General features: G+C 37.8%; 1 protein-coding gene across 2 annotated transcripts in view; it reads right to left on the bottom strand.

Annotated features, from left to right (window-relative positions):
* Nucleotides 1–22,271, bottom strand: part of APC (adenomatous polyposis coli) — a 219,452-nt gene that overhangs the window by 31,339 nt on the left and 165,842 nt on the right. For both annotated transcript variants that reach the window (XM_006875511.1, XM_006875510.1), the window contains 6 exons: nt 19,002–19,100; nt 13,834–14,212; nt 11,153–11,248; nt 5,760–5,899; nt 5,098–5,175; nt 4,687–4,803 (listed from right to left, as the gene is read on the bottom strand). In XM_006875511.1, the coding sequence (XP_006875573.1) occupies nt 4,687–4,803; nt 5,098–5,175; nt 5,760–5,899; nt 11,153–11,248; nt 13,834–14,212; nt 19,002–19,100 (909 nt within the window). The remainder of the gene's footprint in view (nt 1–4,686; nt 4,804–5,097; nt 5,176–5,759; nt 5,900–11,152; nt 11,249–13,833; nt 14,213–19,001; nt 19,101–22,271) is intronic.

Raw genomic sequence — 22,271 nt, 5'->3', positions numbered from 1 at the left:
GATGACAAAATTGATTAATTCTATCAACTTCTTCATTTTGAAATTGATCAAACATGCAATCACTATCAAGGTGCATTGATAAAATTACTGGTAATTGGGATGTGAAAGTTGGACACAAAGAGGAAGAATCAGTAGTTGAAAATATGGCCTTGGTTACTGAATAGAATTTTTGAAGACCAACAACTCATTGATTTCAAATACCTTTTTCAACATCATAAAAGGTTGACCATACACAAGGAGCTTTGGCAGCGTAGTGGGTTATAAATCTGTTAACCTCGAGGTCAGCAGTTTGAAATTACCAGCCATTCTGTGGGGGAAAGATGAGGCTTTCTGCTCTTGTAAACCCTATTCAGGGTTGCTATAAGTTGGAACCAACTCCACGATACACCACCATACTCATGGAACTCACTAGATGGAATATACAAGAACTAAATTGACTACATCTGTGGGAAGAGATGATGGAAAAGCTCCGTATCATCAGCCGAAACAAGGGCAGGGAATGACTGTGGAAAAGACCACCAACTGCTCATATGCAAGTTCAGGATTAAGCTGAAGAAAATCAACACAAGTCCAACAGAGCCAAAATATGATCCTTAGTATATTCCACCTAAATTTAGAGATAATTTCAGGACAATATTTGATGCATTAGATAACTGAATACCAGAAGAGTTGTGGGATGACAACAAGTACATCGTACTTGAAAGAAAGCAAAAAAGGTCATTACAAAGACAGAAAAGACCAAAATGGATGTCAAAAGACACTCTGAGACTTGCTGTTGAATGTAGAGTCGTTAAAATAACGAGGAATAAATGAAGTAAAAGAGCTGAAGAGAAAATTTCAAAGGGAAGCATGAAAAGACAAAGTATTATAATGAAATGTTTAAAGACCTGGAGTCAGAAAATCCAAAGGGAAGAACCTTCTCAACATTTCCCAAACTGAAAGAAATGAAGAAAAATTTTGAATCGCAATACTGAAGGATTCGATGTGTTCAAACCCATCAGATGCTCCTTGGAAACCCAATACAGGGTTGCTGTGTGTTGGAACTGACTCGATAGTGCTTAACAACAACATAGACAAAATACTAAATGACCTAGGAAGCATCAAGTAAAGATGGAAGAAACACAGAAGCATAGTACCAAAATAAATGGTCACTGTTTAACCATTTCAGGAGGTACCATACAACATGAACCAATAGCACTGAAGGAAGAAGTCCAGGCTGCACTGGTGAAGGAAAAAGTCCAAGGAAGCACTGGCAAAAAACAACAACACAGCTTCAGTAACTGATGGAATACAAGTTAAAATGTTTTAACAAACTGATGAAATGCAAGAGGTGCACACTATTCTACACCAAGAAATCTGGAAGACAGCTCTTTGGCCAACTGATTGGAACAGATTCATATTTATGACCATTCCAAAGAGAAGTGGCGCAATGGAATGTGGAAATTATAGAATAGTATCGTTAATATTACATGCAAGTGAAATTTTGCTTAAGATAACTCAAGAAATGGTTGTAGCAGTACACTGACAGGGTAAGGCCAGAAATCCAAGCCAGATTCAATAGAGAACATGAAAGGAGAGATACCACCCACTGATGTCAGATGGATCTTGGCTCAAAGCAGAGAATACCAGAACGATGTTCACTTGTGATTTGTTGACTATGCAAAGGCTACGTAGATCATAACAATATGGATAATACTGCAAAGCAGAGGAATTCCAGAACATAATTATGATCATAAGGAATCTCTACAAAGACCAAGAGGTAGTTGTTTGAACAGAACAAGAAGACACTGAATGGTTTCAAATCAGTAAAGGTGTGCATCAGCCTTGTATGCTTTCACCATACTTATTCAATCTGTATGTTGAGTAAATAATCTGAGAAGCTGCATTCCATAATAAAGAATATGCCATCAGGACTGGAAAAAGACTCATGAACAGTCCACAATATGCAGATGACACAACCTTGCTTGCTGAAAGTAAAGACACTGACAAAATCAAAGACTACAGTCTTCAGTATGGATTGCACCTCAATGTAAAGAAAATGAAATGCTCACAACTGGACTAATAAATAACATCATGATAATGGAAAAAAAGGTTAAAGTTGTCAAAGGTTTGATTTTACTTCAATTCATGATCAAAGCTCATGAAAGCAGCAGTTAAGAAATCAAATGTGTTGTGTTTGGTAAATTTGCTGCAAAATACCTCTTTAAAGACTTAAAGAGCAAAGAGTTCCACTTTCAGGATTAAAATGTGCCTGATCGATGCCATGGTATTTTCAAACACCTCATATGCATGTGAAAGCTGGACAAGGTATAGGAAGACCAGAGAGAAATTGATACATACGAATTATAGTGTTGATGAAGAATACTGAAAGTGCCATAGACTGCCACAAGAACAAACATATCTGTTTTGGAAGAAATATGGCTGGATGACTCCTTAGAAGAAAAAATAATAATGATATTTTGTCTCTTGTACTTCGTAAATGTTGTCAAGAAGCAGCAGTTCCTGAAGAAAAACATCATGATTGGTAAAGTGGAACGTTAACCAAAAAGAGGAAGACCACCAATGACATGGCTTGATACAGCAGGAACAACCATGGGCTCAGACACAATAACACTTGTAAGTATGGCATAGGATAAGGCAAGGTTTCGTTCTGTTGTATGTAGGGTTGCTGAGTTGGAACCGAATTGCCGACACCTAATGACAACAACACAAAACAGAGTTCCAGTTGCTCCACATCCTTGCCAACACTTGGCCAATACTTAAAATGTTAAACAGTACCAAAGCTTTTATAGTATCTTACTATAGCTTTAATTTGAATTTTCATGATGACCAATAATCTTGAGTATTTTGCTTTTAGCATATACTTACTGGCCTCTTATGCATCTTTAGAATCCAGGTGTGATGCTGCAGGATAAGCAATGTACTGTTAACTGCAAGGCTGCTGATTCAAACTCACCAGTTGCTCCTTGGAAACCCTATACAGGGTCAATGTGAGTTTGAACCGACTCGACAGCACTTACCAACAACCTATCTTCTTCACTGAAATGTCAGTTTAAATCTTCTGCCCATTTAGCAATGGCGTAAAGTTATCTTTATGGAAGCTTTAAGTATATTTGAAAATTCTCTTTAAAACTAGTCACATTTTAAAAAAATGTTTTATTGTCAATTCTGTGATAGTTTATATGGGAGAACATTAGTTACAATCCCCTCCATGCATCATCAACCAATCAAAGGATATACCCTGCAAGCCTGCCCCTGGTCGTCAGCACACAGCCACTTCCCTCTCTGGGTCTAAAGTCCCCAGCTGCTCCATCTCTCCACGTCATTGTCTCTGCCTCTATCTCTGGCGTCACTGCCTCTCTCGGTAGGGTTCCACTCTCTGCTCTTCCTCCTTGATGATCCCAGGGACCTCTGCTCCTAGACTGCAAAGTCAATCCTTGCTACAAAACGTCTACCTTTACATTTCCAACCCTCACAATCAGTACTGATAACAATTATTCACTATTGTACCAAAAGAGACCTATCCACATGTCCTTTCATCAGTCCTGCCTAGACATATTGGATACTACTCAGTGGAGAATCTACCTTCCTCCACACCCTCTGGATCTAGGTTCCCTCTTGAAAGCGTGTAAGCCAGTCACTTCTTGCCTCTGTAGCTCCCCCCCCACCCCACTTTGCATAGCCAATGTTCAAGTTGCCCATCCCTGTCTACTCTGTGTATGGAGGGGCGGGATTAAAACTAGCCACTGTTGAATACATTTCTTATTCACAGTAATTTCTAGTTGATATTCTTGGGTTTTACACTTGTAATTTGTCAAAATGCACCAATAAGTAGGCAAACAAAAACAAAATCCTTGATTTCTCTGACAAATTTCGAAGAAAAACCATAGGCTGTGGGGTCAGGAGGACTACTGTTGCTGAGTGCCATCGAGTTGGTTTTGACTCACAGCAACCCATTAGAAAGTTTCCAAGGAGCAGGTGGTTGGTTTGAACCACTGACCTTGTGGTAAACAGTGCAGTGTTTATCCTACAGTGCCATACTAGAACTCCAGGAGGACTGTTAAGGTGAAAAAAGTCCAGACTAGTTAAACAGACTTTTTTTGGTCCCTTTTAGATTTCAAGTTTATTTTTTTAAAATTAGTTCAGTTTCTGAAGTAGATTATTCCTCCTAGAGATATTCCTTCTGTACACAAATTATTATTTGGGGATTCCCTCATCCTTGAGTCTGATTATTTTTTGTTAACTAGCCATCAAAATTTTAGGTCTTTGGGGGATTGAAATGTGGAATGAGTAGACATAATATGCAAGCAATTCTCAACTGGGGATGATTCTATGTCCCAGTTCCTCTTGGGGAGTATTTGGTAATACCCGGAGATATTTTTGATCAACACAACTTGCAGGGGCAGAGGGACCTAATGGTTACAGGCCAGGGATGCTGCAATGCACACTTTAGCTCCCACAACACAGAAATGGCAATAGTGCTGAGACTGCTAACCTCTGATTTAGACTAAGCCACACTGCACAATCGTTTCCATCTTAATATTTCAGGGGTTTGGACTACTCAAAGACTAAGGGCTAGTGAGATGAGCAGGTAGGCCATTAGGGAATCTCATGGGTGGAAGAGGGCAGAAAAAAAGTAGAGAAACATAAAATCCGTATCACAGTACTAAATGTTTTCAAAGGTACCTTTTTAACTTCCAATGCACATTCCATCAATGCTTTCACACTTCCAACTTCACGCAATGTCTTTTTACTATTTACATCTGCTCGCCAGGACAAGTTTCTTAAAACACTTGCAATAACCTGTAAGTTAATCAATTTTAGAACAATGGATACATAAAATGATTCATATTAGTTCCTTTTCTTAGTACTTTAGCCTAGAGGTAAGAGTAGAAATCTATTAATAAAGAATTTTACCTTAAATGTTAATGTGAAGCAAATGAATTCCTACAATCTAAGTATTTTCCTTTATTCTGGCGTTAATGTAACCATAATTTATACATGTTATACTAAATAATGAGTCATAGATTAAATTAGTCTAAATCAGAACAATAACTTGCTAATGGATAGGAAAACAATTGAAATTCTAAGTAGTACCTGCTGCAAGTCTTCACTTTCAGATTTCAGTTGAGCCACCAGCGCTCTCATGCAGCCTTTCATAGAGCACAAAGTTGCCTGTGAAATTAAATACAGAGCAGAGGATCACCACAGAGACAACTGGAAGCTGTTCTTTATTATTACTTCAAACCTAGTTTTAATTATTTCATTTAATCATAACTAATATTTTACCCATAAAAGATACATAGAACCAGGTCACATATATGAAAGACAAATACCCTCTCTCAAGCCTTTGCTAGCTGGTCTTCCCTTGCCAAATTGGAAAATAAAGCGAACAAATGATAAGAATGACAAGCAAAGGTTTTTAAAGTAAGGCCTCTAATTTGTATGGAGCCAGGTGTGTGGAATACTTGCTTGGTAGGCAGGATTTTCCAGCTTTTGCTCTCATTCCTAACAACAATGTTTTTAATACAATTACATAAGACAAATTCACTACTGTGTTCCTTCTGTAATTGTGTTTTGGCTTTTGTTTAGGTATTAAAAGATAACTGAATGAGTAGGGCTATGCAGTGTGATGTGAAGTACAGGTTTTTGTTAGTACTTAATAGAGAGAAGGACAGACAGGAAATCAGAAAAGTACTTTATAAGAAATTAACTCATACCTGAGATATTTTAAGAACTGGATTTTATAAAGAACATACCTTATTGGCTACATCTCCAAAAGTTAGGTTTGTCAAAGCCATTCCAGCATATCGTCTTAATGTAATACTGTAGTGGTCATTAGTAAGCCCATACATTTCACAGTCCACTTGCAATAATTCTGCAATGGCCTGTAGTCCCCCTAGTTTAAAAAGGGCAAGAGAAAAACAGGAAATCTAAAGTAAAACAAACTGGTACCAAGGTGGTAACAAGTATCAGGAATAAAAACAAAAAATCCTCAAAGAATGAGAATATATGGTTTAAATGTGCCTTTAGAATTAAAAGCCACACAAATTATTATGAAGGATTTTTGTATATTATGAAGTAAAACTGACAACTATTCCATTTTCTGCCTGAAACTCTCCACCCTCCATACACTGTAACTTGCCAACAAAAGAGGTTATTTTTTCTAAGGTGAACTTAGTTCTTCCTGAAAATAAACAAAAACAACCACCTACTTTAACTACTAAAACTTTATGCTCATCATTATCACACACAGTGATCTTAATAGTTTTTATCTGCCAAAGAATTACCTTTAGGAACAATGGAACTTTTAAGTGAAACTGTGCATAAAGCAAAGCAAAATTCTTTTTCTTTTTTTTAAGAAAAAGACCTATCCAACTTATTACTAAGCTTTATAAAATGATTTATTTAAAAAATTTCTTACTTCTTTGATAGTCACTCATATAAAATGCGAACTGTATTATGCTTTTGTATTTTCTGTCAATCTTACACCCTGATAACACTTGATATGTTCACCTGTGCGCACAGTGGTCAATACTAAAAAGGTAAGAAGAAAACTAAAGGGAAAGGAAAAGGAAAGACATAAAGGGGTGGGCGTGGGGAGGAAGGCAAAGCAAAATGATGGCATGAACAAAAAGAAAAATGCATATGGAGGTTATTAAAACTACCGAATCATTGTGGAAATGGGGATATTGTTTTGTCACAGAGAAGTGGCTTAGACAGAAAATAAAAAAGGAGAATGAATATAAATAAAACAGGAAATTTTTAGACTCTGGTAGTTTAAACAGTCAGGTCATTAATCTAAAAGAGAACCTATACATGTAATAATAATAAATGATCTAGAAGGGTCAGTATGCAGAGCAACCAGCAAGTTTGTAAATGAGACAGTGTTCCACTTTGGGGAAAGGGTTCTTGGCCATGGGATTTAACTATAGGAAGACTTTTGGAAGGTTATCTAACTAGCAAAAATGACACAGTTTGAATGTTGTTGTTGTTAAGTGCCGTCGAGTCGGTTCCAACCCACAGCGACCCTGTATAGGATTTCCGAGGAGCACAGTTTGAATGTAGACAAGTGAAAATTAATTTTTAAGAAAAATTCAAGTCATATTTTAGAAGATATTCATCCATCCACCGATCTATATATAGTCCATGAATAAGATTTAGTCACAGTCTTTAAAGAACCTACAAATTAGAACAAAAAGAACAAATTTAAATGTGACAGATTGTCGAGATAACAGGGGAACTTGCCCCAGTTTGAGGGATAAGGAAAAAAACACAGGAATAAATGAGTATTTAAAGGGAGTGGGGCAAGGGCCCCAAGCAAAGTATTTGTATAGCAATACTGTGTGATAGTGCACTAGACTGCAAGGTCAGTTTGAACTGTGAGGCTGGTGGTTCAAACTCACCAGCTGTTCCTTGGAAACTCTATACAGGGTTGCTATGAGGCGGAATTGACTCGACAGCACTTAACAACAAGAAGGAGAAGACCACAAAACAAGGCTACAGAAATGGGCAGGGGGCAGATCATGTAAGACCTTATGTGCCACATTAAGGATTTTCGGCAAGGGAAGAAATAATGACATGTCACTCTAAACAGGCTAGTATGATTGCAATGTATAAAACAGAATATGCTTCAAAATGGCCAGCCAAGTAAGATACGTAAAGCATAATAGGAAGGGCGATAGTGGCTTGGACTGAAGATGAAAAGAAGGATAGTGATTTAGATATATTTTAAGAAGCAGAACTATGGTACTCTGATATCAGATGTAGTGGATAAATATGGAATCAGGGCTGACTTCCAAAATTCTGGTTTGAGCAACTGGGTTGATTAGTTGGCCACTTTTCTGAGAAAAGAAACCCTAGATGATATAGATTTGAGGATGGGAGCGAGGAAATCAGCTTGTGACCGTTGAATTAGAAGTGTTTGAAGAATCATCTGAGTAAAGATGTCAGGAAAGCAGTTTGATTTCTAAAATTTAGGACAGGATTTGAAAAATACTTTAACTAAAGCCTAAGAGTTGATGATATTGCCTAGGGAAAGAGAGAGAGAAACAGAGAGGAGAGAGTCTAAAGCAGAGTTTAAAGGAATCTAATCATTTAACAGCTGGGTGAAAGAGAAAAAAGCCAATGAAAGAACTGAGAATCTTATTCAGGAAATTTTCCTGGGAGTCTCTGTAGAGTTACTGTACTGATGAGATCTAATGAAACTACCAAAATGCCAAACATTATAAAGCAGAGTATCATATAAAAACAAAACATTCTGTGTTTTGTACCTGCATAAAATCTTTGCATGCCGGGTATAGCAAGACTAGGAATACTTTAAGATGCATCTAAACAGGTTTCAAGAAGGCATTAAATGATCAAAGAGCTGACTACTACTGTTTGAATAAGTAAAAACTTTTAGACTTGACTTGGAAAACAAAGATTACACAAGAATATGGTGGATGTCTACAAGATTATGAAGAACATGGTTAAAGAAAAAAAAGAACATTCAATAAAATTTTATATAACATAGATAAAAGGGAAAGCCCTTTAAGATTTTGGGCAAATAAGATTTAAGTGAATTATCAGGCAGAGAATATAATTCATAGGTTAAAACTAGAAATGGATTCATAAAAATATAATAGGTTTAAAAATAAGTTATCCTAAAAATAATTAGGTTGTTTCCAGATAACCCAAAGACAATGAATATGTCCTTCTATATTTTTATGTGTCTACGTTAGAAAATAATGATGTAGATGGACCAAAGTGTTATTTAATATGGCATCCATAGCCTTATGAAAAGTAGAGAACCAACTTCCTCAAGGGACATTCAACAGCACACTTAATTTAGTATCTTACTAAAAAAGATAAAGAGATGAAACCTAATGTTAAAAAGTTTTCTTATTTTTGTTTCACTTGGTTTAAAGAGTACTATTAGCATGAATTGCCTTGTTCTAAAATAACTTATTAGGGGCCCAACATCAATATTCTATTGGTTAGTGTTTCACAAAATTTCCTGATCTTAAGAATCACTTGTGTCACTCAATAAACATGATTCCCAGGACCCTCTCTTGGAGATCCTGCTTTACTAAGCCTGGTGCAGAGCCAGAGAAATGATATGCTTTGACAAGTGCCTCTGGTGATTGTTATGATCTGGTTTAGGAAACACTAATGCAGAATGTGGAGTCCTGGTGTGGCGCTGTGGGTTAGCGTGCTGGACTGCACAGTTAGTCTGAACCGCAAGGTCAGTGGTTCAAGCTCAACAGGTGCTCCTTGGAAACCCTATACAGGGTCGTTATGTGTCAGAACTGACTCAATGGCACTTTGCAACAACAATGCAGAATCACCATGAGTTCCTTGAAAGCCAGAACTGTATCTTAATCATTTTTATATCTAGTACCTAGCACAGTTTCCAGGGTAGAGTTGGGAATTAATAAATATAGGTCATTGATATTACAGTTGAAAAGCTCCAATACTAATAGGTGTAAACTGAAGAGACTCTGACAGTTATATAATCTTCATATATGAGGGGGTTTCAGAGTTTGTGAAAAAAAATTCCATTATCTTTCTGATTCCATTTTTCCACAAACTGTTTGAAGACCCCTCACATATGTACAAATGACAATCCCAGCTAAGGAAGCTTAGGAATTTCCCTTTACCCTTTGGAAAGGGACTTCTTTCCTCCTTATCTCTTGCTGCCAGATACCTTGTACTGTCATATGCTATTATCCCCCCAATATGCAAACCTTGATCCTCCCTTTGTCCCAGTCCAAATTTGGAGGCTAGGAGTGAGAAGTTAATTCCCCTTGTCTATGTCCCCAGCATTCACACCCCCATAGGCCCCAGCCTGCTCCTCACCTGAAAGCCCCTGCCCTAGCTCCTGTGATGAAATGCCCCGGGTAGCCTTCCTACCTGAAGAAGGAAGAGGAACAAATACTGAGTCTAGGTTTTACTTTCAAATCCAGATGATTATTGTGTCAGTCCTAGTCTACATTCCATTGGAACACAGGGACATTATGCAAAAACTTTGGTAGTGTCTTAAAATTGGATTAATTTTCCTGTTTATTACTTTTAAGCCCTCCCATTCCCATTATTACTATCATTAAAAAAACAAAACCAAAATAACAACTTTTCAGAAATGGTGGGATCATACTGAGGAAGGGAAAACTTTTAAGATTATACTCTGTTCCACAGAAGGACTGGGAGGAAAAAGAATCAGATGGGCAACTGTTTTGGCCTGTGGGAAGAAAAAGATGGCTGTAGGGCAGGCCTGAAATCCCAAAGTGATGACTCTGAAGGAGACAACACTCGTTGTTGGCTGTTTAGGTTCTCTGAATGACAATGATGAAGTGGTAGGAATATCAAGTGGGACTGGAGTGCAAAATGTCACATAAACAGCACAAAAAGCAAGGGCACAGTTACGCAAAGATGGAAATGCAGTGTATGCTTCTTGTCTGCGGCATGACTAGAGAGATCCAGTTCATATGAGATGGCTCAGCATGATGCAATTTACAAATGCCACATGTGCAAAATGAACCGAGAAATCAAACTAAAGTCATTACATGAAAAATGAGGTGCATAAATGGAAGTTATATAAGGTTTTGAGTGTGTGACAGACATGTACCTAAGAGTAATCCTTTCAGTACTAATGGAATGTTTCTAATTTAAACTGCTCATAATATTTTTCTATATTAACTACTTTCAAAGTTATCATGTTATACCATCATGAAAATCCAGTAAAGTAGTAATAACCATGAAGATATAACTTAATAAGATAATCTTAATAAAAAGTCCTCTAGGTGTTAATCAGAAGCTACTAAATTCTGCAAAAAACGAAGGTGCTCTTACATTTCCCTGTCAACTGTCAGAGAGGGTCTATCTTGGCAATAGGGACAAGGAATGGCCCATATAATGTTTTCAATCTTTGGCAAAGACTTTGAGAAGTCCAATTTAGTTTATAACAGGGTAGCATTACTGTGATTTAGGATTCTTTCTCCTCTTAAAAGTAAGGTATCATCTGCTACAAGGGGAAAGCAACTAGTAATAATAGTAACCTTATATCCCTGTTCATCAATGATTAAGACTCTTATATTTATTTTAAAGACTTGCCACCATGATTTAAAAACCAACCAGTATTCTTTTATGACATTAAGAAACATTTTTATCTTACCGAGTTCATTCATTGCATGCCTGTGCTCTTCATCAAATGAAAGTTTCATTAGCACACACACAGCAGGACAGATCTGATGCTCAACAGGAGCTGGCACTGAAAAATAAAATTTACCCATATCATAATGCCTTGTTCTCAAAAGCAATTATGATAATATACTTAAAAAGATACAGGGGTGACTAATATGCCCCTAACATACAGTAATTTAAAGGATCAGCACATATTTGTTGAATGAATGAATAAATATTACAAAACATAGAACAGAAAATAGGGCTTTTTCTTGGTTCTATAACGTTTTTAGTATTCATCTGCCCTTGATCAAGTTTGTTAGAATATGCTCTGACTTAAACAACTAATATTTAAATTTTATGTTGACTGAGTGAATAAAAAACACTGGTATAAAACTTAGCTTACACTTGCTATTTACACTGCTGTCCTAAGTGGCTCAACAGCACATGGCTATGTACAAACATAATACCTAATAGAGGCAGTTTGCTGTATTTGTTGTTGCTGTTAAGTGTCATTGAGACGGTTTTGACTCAAAGCGACCCTGTATAGGGTTTCCAAGGAGCAGCTGGTGGGTTTGAACCATTGACTGTGTGGTTTGCAGTTCAGAGCTGACCCTACAGAGCCATACCAGAAGTTTACTGTATAAGAAGATATAAATAGCAAAATTTAAAGAAAAAGGTGTCTAACAAAAGGTATCTCCACATATGATACCATACACAAGGCTTCAAAACTCATATTTGAAGTAAAAAAAAAAAAAAGTTTATGTTCAGTAGTAATATGAATTTATGCTGCTTACTACTTGAGAACTGGCATCAAGAATACAAAATGTCCCAGCTACTACCAACTGCTCTGAAAAGGATCACATTAGAAAGTCCAGGATAGAATGGGAGAAAAGGTAAAATAAAACTCAAGAATATACAGAAGACATGGCTTACTGGTCAGAAAGAGACTGGAGGAACCCCAGATTATGGCCCTTGGCCACCTTTTAGTTCTGGAACTGAATTCACCCTTGTGGCCTAATTTTCAGTCAGGCAGCAGAGAAGTATATTGGGGGGGGGAGGGGGAACAACAATATTAGTAAGGTATGCTTACTATGGAATGGTCAATCATTCAAGAGCAAAGGGGCAACACTGATCTAAAAAAAAAGTTCAGAAGGGATGGGAAAGAGGGTGGAATGGAAGAAAGAATCACAGGAAGTGGGAAATGGAGGAGATTGCAATCTTTGAGATGAAACAAAGCATATGATTTGTTGAATACTAAACTGATGATACTGGAGTCCTGGTATGGTGCTGCAGGTCAATGCGCTGAATGACACTTAACAAGAAACTGATGATGTGCTATGTAAATCTTCACTCAAATCACAGTAAGTTTCAAAAGGAAAAAAAAAAGAAAAAGAAAGAGTACAAAATTGAGGATCATTATATAATTGTGGATAGACAAAAATCCAGAAGGGCAGTGTCCTCCTCTCAATGAAGTATCTTAAAAGTTCTCATCGTTAGGACATCTGTAAATTTCTCCATCACCAAGGATTATACATCTCTGCTTTCTTTTTGAAAATTTTTAGATTGTAAATAAATTAGTCCTTATATCTAAACTTATAACAGACATTTATATGATTGCTTCATAAACCATATTGGCACCAACACCCCTTAAGTCAACAGGTTGGCCTTGTGTTGTGTTTCTATTTATCTTTGAATTCCCCCTAGAATGCCAATGAGATTTCAAGGTAAAATAATGAAAAATGTTAATTAAATCCACTTTTAGATTTAAGGTATTCAATTAGAATGGCCACATTCTTGTCAGGTGAAAGGAAAGCCTTACCTTACATACTTACTGCTTTTGGCTGTTCATTACAGGAATGATGTAAGTTATGCTCCCCAGGGTCTCAGTTCTCCTGCTCCTGAGGGAGAGGGGCTGGTGGGCAAGGTTTTTTTCCCTGATTAAAGAGCTGGGTGGTTTAGCATCCCCATAAACTGGGGCCCAGCAACTGGAGCAGGAATGTTGCAGTAAGTAAAGCCCTAAGCTGAGGAATCTGGCCACTGTTCCTGGCTCCACCACGTACTAACTGTGAGCTCATGAACAAATCTTTTAGCCTCTCTGAGCCTCAGTTTCTTCATCTGTAAAATGGAAATGATAAAATCTTTCTTCCTTACTTAATAAGGCTATTTTGAAGATCAAATAATATAGCAGATATAATGCAGTTTTGTGTCAACTAAGCAGAGTGATATATAAGTACACAGTGTTATGGTTTGGTCACTATAATCTAGCAACTATTATGTATAGTCATTTTATGACCTTCTTCATCTAAAAAATGAAGGAGATAGGCAACATAATTGCTCAAATTCTTTCTAGCTCTATTATGCTATGGTTTCAGAAGCCACTCTTGATTTTCATCCCTTTCCTGGTTGCTTAGTGGAGCCTACAACATTTTTCTTTACTAAATTTTTCTAAGGGAACTGAGCCTTAACTTTAAACTCCAAATGGCAGGAAAGATAGCTAGTATGAATTTACCCCATTTACTTGGAAACCCTATGCAGGGTCACTATGAGTCGGAACCGACTCCACGGCACACAGCCACCACCACTTATGACAAGACGCTAATAGCAAAGTCTTCTAAAGATTTTACATTTGCTTTGTAACATGCACTATGATGTACACTATAGAAAACATACTTGGGTTTTTGTCCTGGTCCATGCCTTGTTCATGGGCTTCCTGCCACTCCCAACAGGTTTCACAGTAAGCTCGTATCTGTTCCAAAAGATGAAGGACTCGGATTTCACGCCTGCCTCTCTTGTCATCAGGCTGTGAGTGAATGATGTTGTGGAGTGCTGCACTGGCCCTGGCCCGAGCCTCTTTACTGCCCCGGGAATTTCCCAACAATACAGAGTCTTTGTCATTGCCATGTAAAAGCTGGATGAGGAGAGGAAGACATCCAGACTGTCGCATGGATATACAGCTGTCTTGGGAGCTAGACATAGCTAGCAAAGTTCGTGACATATCATCCTTATCATGAGTACCAAGCATTGACAACAATGAATACACCATTTCCACCTGTGGGCCAAATGAGTTTAGAAACAAAATTATGACTTTAATATCTAAAAGCCAATACCAATGAAGTGATGAATGGGATACTTATTGTAACTCATTAAGAAACACAAAAACAAAAAATCACCCCACCTTTCCAAGATGAAACAATGAGTGTTACTTCAAAATCCATGTAATTATAGTCATTTATGTGAGTAAACAGTACAGTGATAATATACAATGGTTAAAGGGAAAGCAGGTTTTTGCATACTGAAATTGCTGTTTGTCTAGATCAAGTTGGTGGTCATCATCCAATGGTTATAAACACTGACTAGTGAAATTCAAATGGTTTCACACAAACACACACACAGAGTGAGGAATGTACTTTATCTAAGTTTTTTATACAACATACAATTTTATTTTACTTCTTTAATCTACAACTATTATCAATAGTTGATGTGGCGCTGCAGGTTAATGTGCTGAACTAAAAAGCCCGTTTGAACTGTAAGGTCGGTGGTTCAGGCTTACCAGCCGTTCCTCAGACACCCTATACAGGGTCGCTATGGGTCGGAACTGACTTGACGGCACTTAACAGCAACAATTATCATTAAACAGAAAGCTCCTTTCCAACGGTTATTATTGACTAAATACTAGTTCTTAGCAATCATTAATTCTCAACAAATTATAATTAAAATGTTGTTAAATTTATACTCGTCTATATAAAAATGTTTGCCATCAAAAAACAAATGCTATGGTTATATATAGAGTCTGACAAAGCCACGATACATATTCAATTAAAGATTTACTTAGAAGCAGATTGAAAACAGGAAGCAGCTACTAGTTACTGTGGATTGTGGTCAGCCTCATTTCAAAGCTCTAGTACAGTTTAAACATATAAAGGATAATTCATCATTTCTACAAATTAGTGGTTTTCAACTGAGGGTGATGTTGCTCTGACAACACATTTGGTAACATCTACAGACACTCTTGGCTGACATAACAACCAAGGGTTCTTACTGGCATCTATATGGTAGAGGCTAGGGATGCTGCTAAACATCCTACAATGCCCAAAGTTACCCAGTTGAGGTCTGAAACACTGTTTCTTTTATATACTTATACATATGAAAATTTTAGGAAGGAGTATAAGACGACAGAAAAATGGACTTTCACCAGACCTGAATTCCACCACTCGCTAGCTCTGTGACAATGGTAAGTTATTTGATTTTTCTGAGCATCAATTTTATGTTATAAAATAGTGGAATTACCTAATAGGTTGGTTCATTTCTGTGAAGATTAAATGACAATACATGTATAGAGCAGTACATGCATAAACCACTTCAAGCCACACTAAAAATGAAACCCGCAGCAGTCAAGTCAATTGCAATTCTTAGTGGTCCTACAGGACTGAGCAGAGGTGCCCCATTATGTTTACAAAGCTGTGGTCTTTATGGAAGCAGACTGCACATCTGCCTCCACAGAGCTGCTGGTAATTCTTACCACTGACCTTTTTTTGGTAGCCAAGAGCTTAACTACAGTGCCACCAGGACTCCAATCACTTCAAAAAGAGATGATAATCTAGTTGCTAGTTTCCATACAACAATGCTGTTGAAGATTAGAGATTTTCTTTATAGTAAAAACTACATATTGATGTTGGATAAATCTGGGGTTGAATGCTAGTTTAATTACATAATAGCTATTTGAACCCTTTTTGCTTCTGTTTTCTCATTTGATAAGGGAGAGATAAGAATACCTCACAGAGTTTTTGAGAGGCTTAGAGAAAATGTACACAAAATTCCTAGCACAGTTCCTAGCATATAAAAAATCCCATGAAGTAGCTGTGAGTTATCAAAAGGATAAAGTCTTATATTGACAGCATCACTGAGTACTCCAAATCTCACTTCTTAAATCAACAAGAGTTATTTCAGTAATGTTTTACCTAAGAGCCATCGAGTCATTTCTGACTCACAATGACTCTGTTTAGGATTCCCAAGGAGTGACCGGTGGGCTTGAACCACTGACCTTGCGGTTAGCAGTCCAGTGCTTATCCTACAGTGTTACAACACTGTGTTACATGAAATAAAGATTATAGAGAGTGTTCTGAAAACAACAGAATTATCTAGATTTTACTGAAAACTACATTGTTTAATGTTAGAATTTCATTTTAGTCAGTACAAGGGGGCTTTAAAAAAGTTCACTGAAAAAAATGGAACTAACAGATACTGGAAATTACCAAAAGAAACATTTTTTGATGGTTACTAGGGGTGGGAGAGAGGGGACAGTAATTCACTGGTTAGGGGGTAGACACATGTTAGTTTGGGTGACAGGGAGGGCAATACACAAGAAGAGGGAGAGTTGCAGGTGACCAATGAAGACAGCAGAAGACTTAGGGAGGTATGCCTGGGCTAAAGGTGACAGAGGTAAATAGTGATTTATACACAACTTTGGAACAACACTGTTCTGTGAGACAGGGGTCAAGACATAGTATAAATGGGTAAAGGGGGGGGAATGTTTAGGCACGTGACTGTTTTGTGGATGTTGGTTTTGTCTACTACTGTAATAAAGATATTTAAGTGTGACAGAAGTACATATTGGGAGTTATGATTACAGAAAGCTTGTAAACCTATCTTCAGCCTACAATATATTGGATTAACTAAAAGGGGAATTTGAATTTGCCCAGGGAAATAAGCTTCTTGTTAAGCCTTTGTGGTGGATGGGGCCTTAGGTGAAATTCTGAGCCCCACCCAGAATCTTCTAAGGTAAGGCATTTCCACTTGAAAACACATACAGACCCACTCAGAATGGCTTGGATAATAGAAGATGCTTATTGAAAGAAAACCAGCAGAAAAACAAAAACAAACAGATGGTTGGTTGTTAGAATATTAAGGAAGCTGTTCGCTTTGGAGGCATCAAGGCAAGGAAAGTCAGCCCATCAGGGAAAATCCCCTTATAAAACTGAAACTCAAAGGGAACCTGTGAGGAGTCTAGTATGCTCACTGGTGACCATCTTGATCTATTTGTGAGTCGAAGTGGGGGAAATGCAGCAATAAAGACATGGGCTGAGTTTGGTCATGTTCCTTGACACCCTTTGGCCTTCAGAAGAGAGAAGGAAGAGGAAGGGTTGACTGGTTTAAAGTTTAAAAGGTGTGTGAACTCCCAAGTCCATGGGTACTGACCTATCTCCTGGGGACTAGAGCTGAAAGCAAAGCGGCCAGCTGGTCTTTAGTGAGGGGAGGTGTGTAAGAACTCCCAAACTTGCAGTTATTACCATTTGACTTAGCTTGGTTGGCTAGCTGACCAGAACTTTACCATATAAAGATAGATGCTTGATATTGGGAGCAAGTATAAATTGCCACAATTTGATGAACTGAACCTTTGCTTATGGATGTAGTTGTTCAAAGTTTCAACCAAAATGGAAAGATTCTTCATATGAAGGAACAAGCTAGTTTCTTCAGTGAACTGGGTTGACAGGGACAGCAATTTAGACATTGGCTATCAAAAATGGGGAGCTATAAAGGCACGAAGTAGCTGGCTTACAAGTTTTCATGAGTGTGTTTAGTTTCAGAAAGAAGGGGATAAGGTAGAATCCCTAATGATTAGTTTCCCTTTTCTTCTGATGAATCTGGTGAAAAGGGATGGGGATGACGGTGATAGGATTTTATGATTCAACTGTAATTGTTAGCAGGATTAACTGTGATTATCACAACTGTAGTTGAAGTACATCTATAACTAAAAGGGGGAGTAGTTAATCTTTCATTTCAGGAGCAGACTGATCCCAAGACCATTAAGAAGAAAGAGCATGAGTGGAGTGTACGATTCCTACCTAGAAAAGTGTCAACAGCAGAGATAGTGGCAGAGATGGTGACATGGAAAGACAGAGCAATTGAGGGCTCTAGGCCCATGGACTGAGTAAAGCTGTGTGCCGAAGGGCTTGCAGAATATGCCCTTAGGACATTTAAATGAATACATATTTTTTGTTTTTGTATGTGTACATCAAATATTTTTGTTTTGTTGAGCTGTTAAAAATAAGATGTAAAAGGCAATCCATAGGGAGGAAGAAAAAAAATTATTATTTAAAAGAAAAAAAGATAATGGAATTCTTTTATGAACTTATTGAAGCCCCCTTGTATAATATTAAACATTTCCAGCTTTAAAACTATAATAAAATAATTTATTTTCAAACATACTATTCTTAAGTCCTGCTAATTGCTATAATATTCTAGAAGTGCTCATTTATCAGTATCTGATAACATTCAATATCAACACACTTTTTTCAGCCATTTCAACAAATTATTAAACACTCATATGTGCCAGCACGTATTGAAAGATTTTAATAAAACTCCCTGTTCTCAAAAAGGGTTTCAAGTCAAAAGGAGTAGATAAATAGCACACAAAGGGTAAGGGGCTGAGGATAAGAAAGTGTTTTGCAAAGAAGAAAAGCTCAAGAAGAGTTCTGAAGGCTGACAAGGACTCTGACAGCCATTGTGTGGTGGAGTAGAAAGTACAGGTGTGTGTCACCAAAGCAAGGCACAGAGGAAGAAAACCTTAGGGAATGTTCAGGAAACAGCAAGTATTCCTGTTTAGGTGGACCTTAGGATACTTGTAGAGAAATGGTTGATAAGGTTGGAAATGTAAAAAAAAAATGAGCTAACCTGTCAATTTTATGTATTTGTTTTCCCTTTTTTTTTAATGAATCTTTGTGGAAAAAAGATGTCATTTCTGTAACAGTAGAATTATCTTCTAGTTGAATTTAGAATGGGTATGAAGAATGTTTTAGTAAAGTATAGTATTAGCAACCTTGATTGTAAACTTCTGTTACCTTGGTTCCCAGATGACTAGTGAGCCTTCGAGGAGCAGAGTGTGTGCTACTAGAACTCAAAACACTGGCTGTTTCATGATCCATTCGTGCAGCTGAACCCTAGAAAGCAAACAAATTGTATATAGCATTGTTTATAGATAAACATAGACATCTTTATTTTAAGTTACTCCAAAGAAATGGTCTTTAGGGTAAATACTTACATATATACCATTAGAAGCATGAATATTCATGACTGCTCAAAATGAGTATTTTAACCTACAAACTTCTTAAGATTTTAGAGGAAAATGAAAAAGAAAATTTGTTGAAAAGGCAAAATAACCAAAAATTGAAGAAATCTAAAGCAGTTCCTCCCTCCACAGAACAAAAGACATAAATCTACATTCAGTTTAATACAAGTTGATTGATGAAAAGCACTAAAGGAATGTTCAAATTTTGAAATGCTCCAAATTCCCATATTCCCAAAATAAGGATGAATTTGGCTAAGTTCAAGTCTTTTAAGTATATAGAAAGCTACTTGAAATCTCCATTAGAGAAATATATGAAAAAGTAAATACAGTGTGATATGCTATGCACCAAGGAAGAAGAAAGAATGAAATATTTAGGGAAAACAGGAATCAACTATGTGCTAAGGGAGTACTAAATCCTGTATTTAAAAAAAAAAGGAAAATGTGGGATTTCAATTTCACAATAGCAGACTGATGGAAGGACTTGTCCTAAGGTATACTACTGGAAAACTACTAGCGTAAGGTGGACAAAACACAGGAGTATGGTGGGAGATAAAGGGTGGGTTAGATCATGAAGTATCTAATATGTCGCTTTAAAGGTGTTGATGCTATGAAGCCAAGGATGTTATGCAGGAAAATGGCACAAACAGGATAATGTCTTTTAAGAAAATCATGGAAGTTAGGATAAAAAGATCAGGGGTAGGCAATCAGGAAAAGGGTGTTTTCAATAGTTCAAGTCAGCAGTTCTAAGGGTATAAATTAAGGCAGTGAAAATCTGGAAATGGCTGTTGGGAGCAACTGAGCCGACGGTCTACGGCCTGGGAACAGTTAAACCGAGGGTTACACAGCTGACCTCTTGGTTGTCGCAAAGCATGATGACCTTAATTGTGGACCACCAAAGGTGCTCCTTACCAGCTGTGGCTAATGACATCAGACTGCACCCAGGCTTAGCTGCCCCTTGAGTCTGCAAAACGGGCTCAAGGGAAAAGGAATCTGCAAAGCAGGTCCTTGTACACAGACAGCCATGACTTTTAGCTCAGTCTGCACAAACGTTTAGCTGCTCCAATCTGTGTTCCGGATAGCTACTACAAGTTAGTTTTTCTGATAAAGTTCTGCTTACTGCATGCACTTTCAGCACAAGATGTTCCTGCATTCCTTACCTTCCCTCAAACATCTCCCCTTGAGCGGTGTATATAATAAACTTGCTGCACTTGGTTTGTGTCACAGTATCTCCATCAGAGTCATGTGTCCCATCTGGGACCAACTTTACTATTTTCATTTTGTGTCTTTATTTTTTTCTAATTTCCTGTCGCCCCTACTCTGGTTTAATCTCTCCGTGGGGGTCTCGGAGTATAGCCACTTGTTGGATGCGGCCAATGGCAATTCCACGAAGGATATTTAAGAGAGAAAATCAATGGGTTTAGCGACTGATTGGATGTGGATAAAGAGAAGTTCTGAATACAGGGCAAATTGCAGGTAGCTAGTTGGATAAATGAGTACATAATGGTGAGATCACTGGATAAAGAAAACCCAGTAAGAGATGGTGACTTTCAGTGCAGGAATTCAGTTCACCTTTGACTATACTGATATCCAGTGAGAATGCTCAATGGGCATCTGAAGACACAGGATACAACTCTGGATAGGAATCGAGTCAGTATCGACTCATAGCAACCCTATGCACAACAGAACGAAACACTGCCTGGTCCTGGGCCAACTTCTGTTATGCTTGAGCCCACTGATGCTACCACTTTGTCAGTCCATCTCACTGGGGGGTCTTCCTCTTTTTCTCTGACCCTCTACCTTACCAAACATGATATCCCTCTCCAGTGACTGGTCCCGCCTGACAATATGAAATATCAAGCTTGGCCATTCTGGCCTCCAAGGAGCACTCTGGTTGCACTTCTTCCAACACAGATGTTTGTTCTTTTGGCAGCCCATGGCACTTTCAATATTCTCCTCCAACACCATAACTCCGATGACAATAACATTTAATTTAATTAAACAATAATATTAATAGGCACTCCTTGCAATTTTCAAACTTTCAAGACAAGAAGCCAGAATATAAATTCCTTGAGAACAGAGTACTCTGCTTATTGTTTCATTCTAGTACCAACAGTAGTATTCCACGACTCGTCTGCCAGTTTGTCGTACTCTGGTGGCTTGAGAGTTGTTATGATTCTGAAAGCTATGTCACCGGTATTTTAAATACCAGCAGGGTCACCCATGGTGGACAGGTTTCAGATGAGCTTCCAGACAAAGACAGACTAGGAAGAAGGAGTGACGAACTGCTTCTGAATATTTATTCACTGAAAATCTTATGAATAGCAGAGAAAAACTGTCAGATAATAGTGCCAGAAAATGAGCCCCTCAGGTTAGATGGCACTCAAAATGCGACTGGGGAAGAGCTGCCTCCTCAAAGCAGAGTTGATCGTGATGATGCAAATGGAGTAAAGCCCGTGAGAGAAAGGCCCACAGGACCTTCACTTGCTGGTGGGGCAAAAATCAAAATGAAGAGAAAGAGCTGTAAACATCAACTGAAAATCGAGCATGGAATGTATGAAGTTATGAATCTGGGAAAACTGGAAGTTGTCAAATATGAAATAGAATGCATAAACATCAGTAATCTTAGGCATTAGTGAGCTGAAATGGACTGGTATTGCCATTTAGAATCTGGTGACAACATGGTTTACTATGCCGGAAATGACAAACTGAAGAGGAATGGTGTTGCATTCATTGTCAAAAAGAACGTATGTAGATCAGTCATGAGGTACAATGCTGTCTGTGATAGGATAATGTGCCAGACTGCAAAGCCGTTTGAACTGCAAGGTTGGTTGTTCTATCACACCAGCTACTCCTCAGAAACCCTATACAGGGTCACATTGGGTCGGGACCAACTCCACAGCACTAACAACAACAGGGAAGCCCAGTTAATATCACTATTATTCAAATTCATGCACCAACCACTAAAGCCAGTGAGGATGAAATAGAAGAATTCTACCAACTTCAATCTGAAATTGATCAAACATGCAATCAAGATGTATTGATC

Source organism: Chrysochloris asiatica, unplaced genomic scaffold (genome assembly GCF_000296735.1).
Source record: "Chrysochloris asiatica unplaced genomic scaffold, ChrAsi1.0 scaffold00330, whole genome shotgun sequence".
NCBI classification, from domain to species: domain Eukaryota; kingdom Metazoa; phylum Chordata; class Mammalia; order Afrosoricida; family Chrysochloridae; genus Chrysochloris; species Chrysochloris asiatica.
Note: the sequence above shows the minus strand (reverse complement) of the source record. Positions and strands in the feature narration are given on the sequence as shown.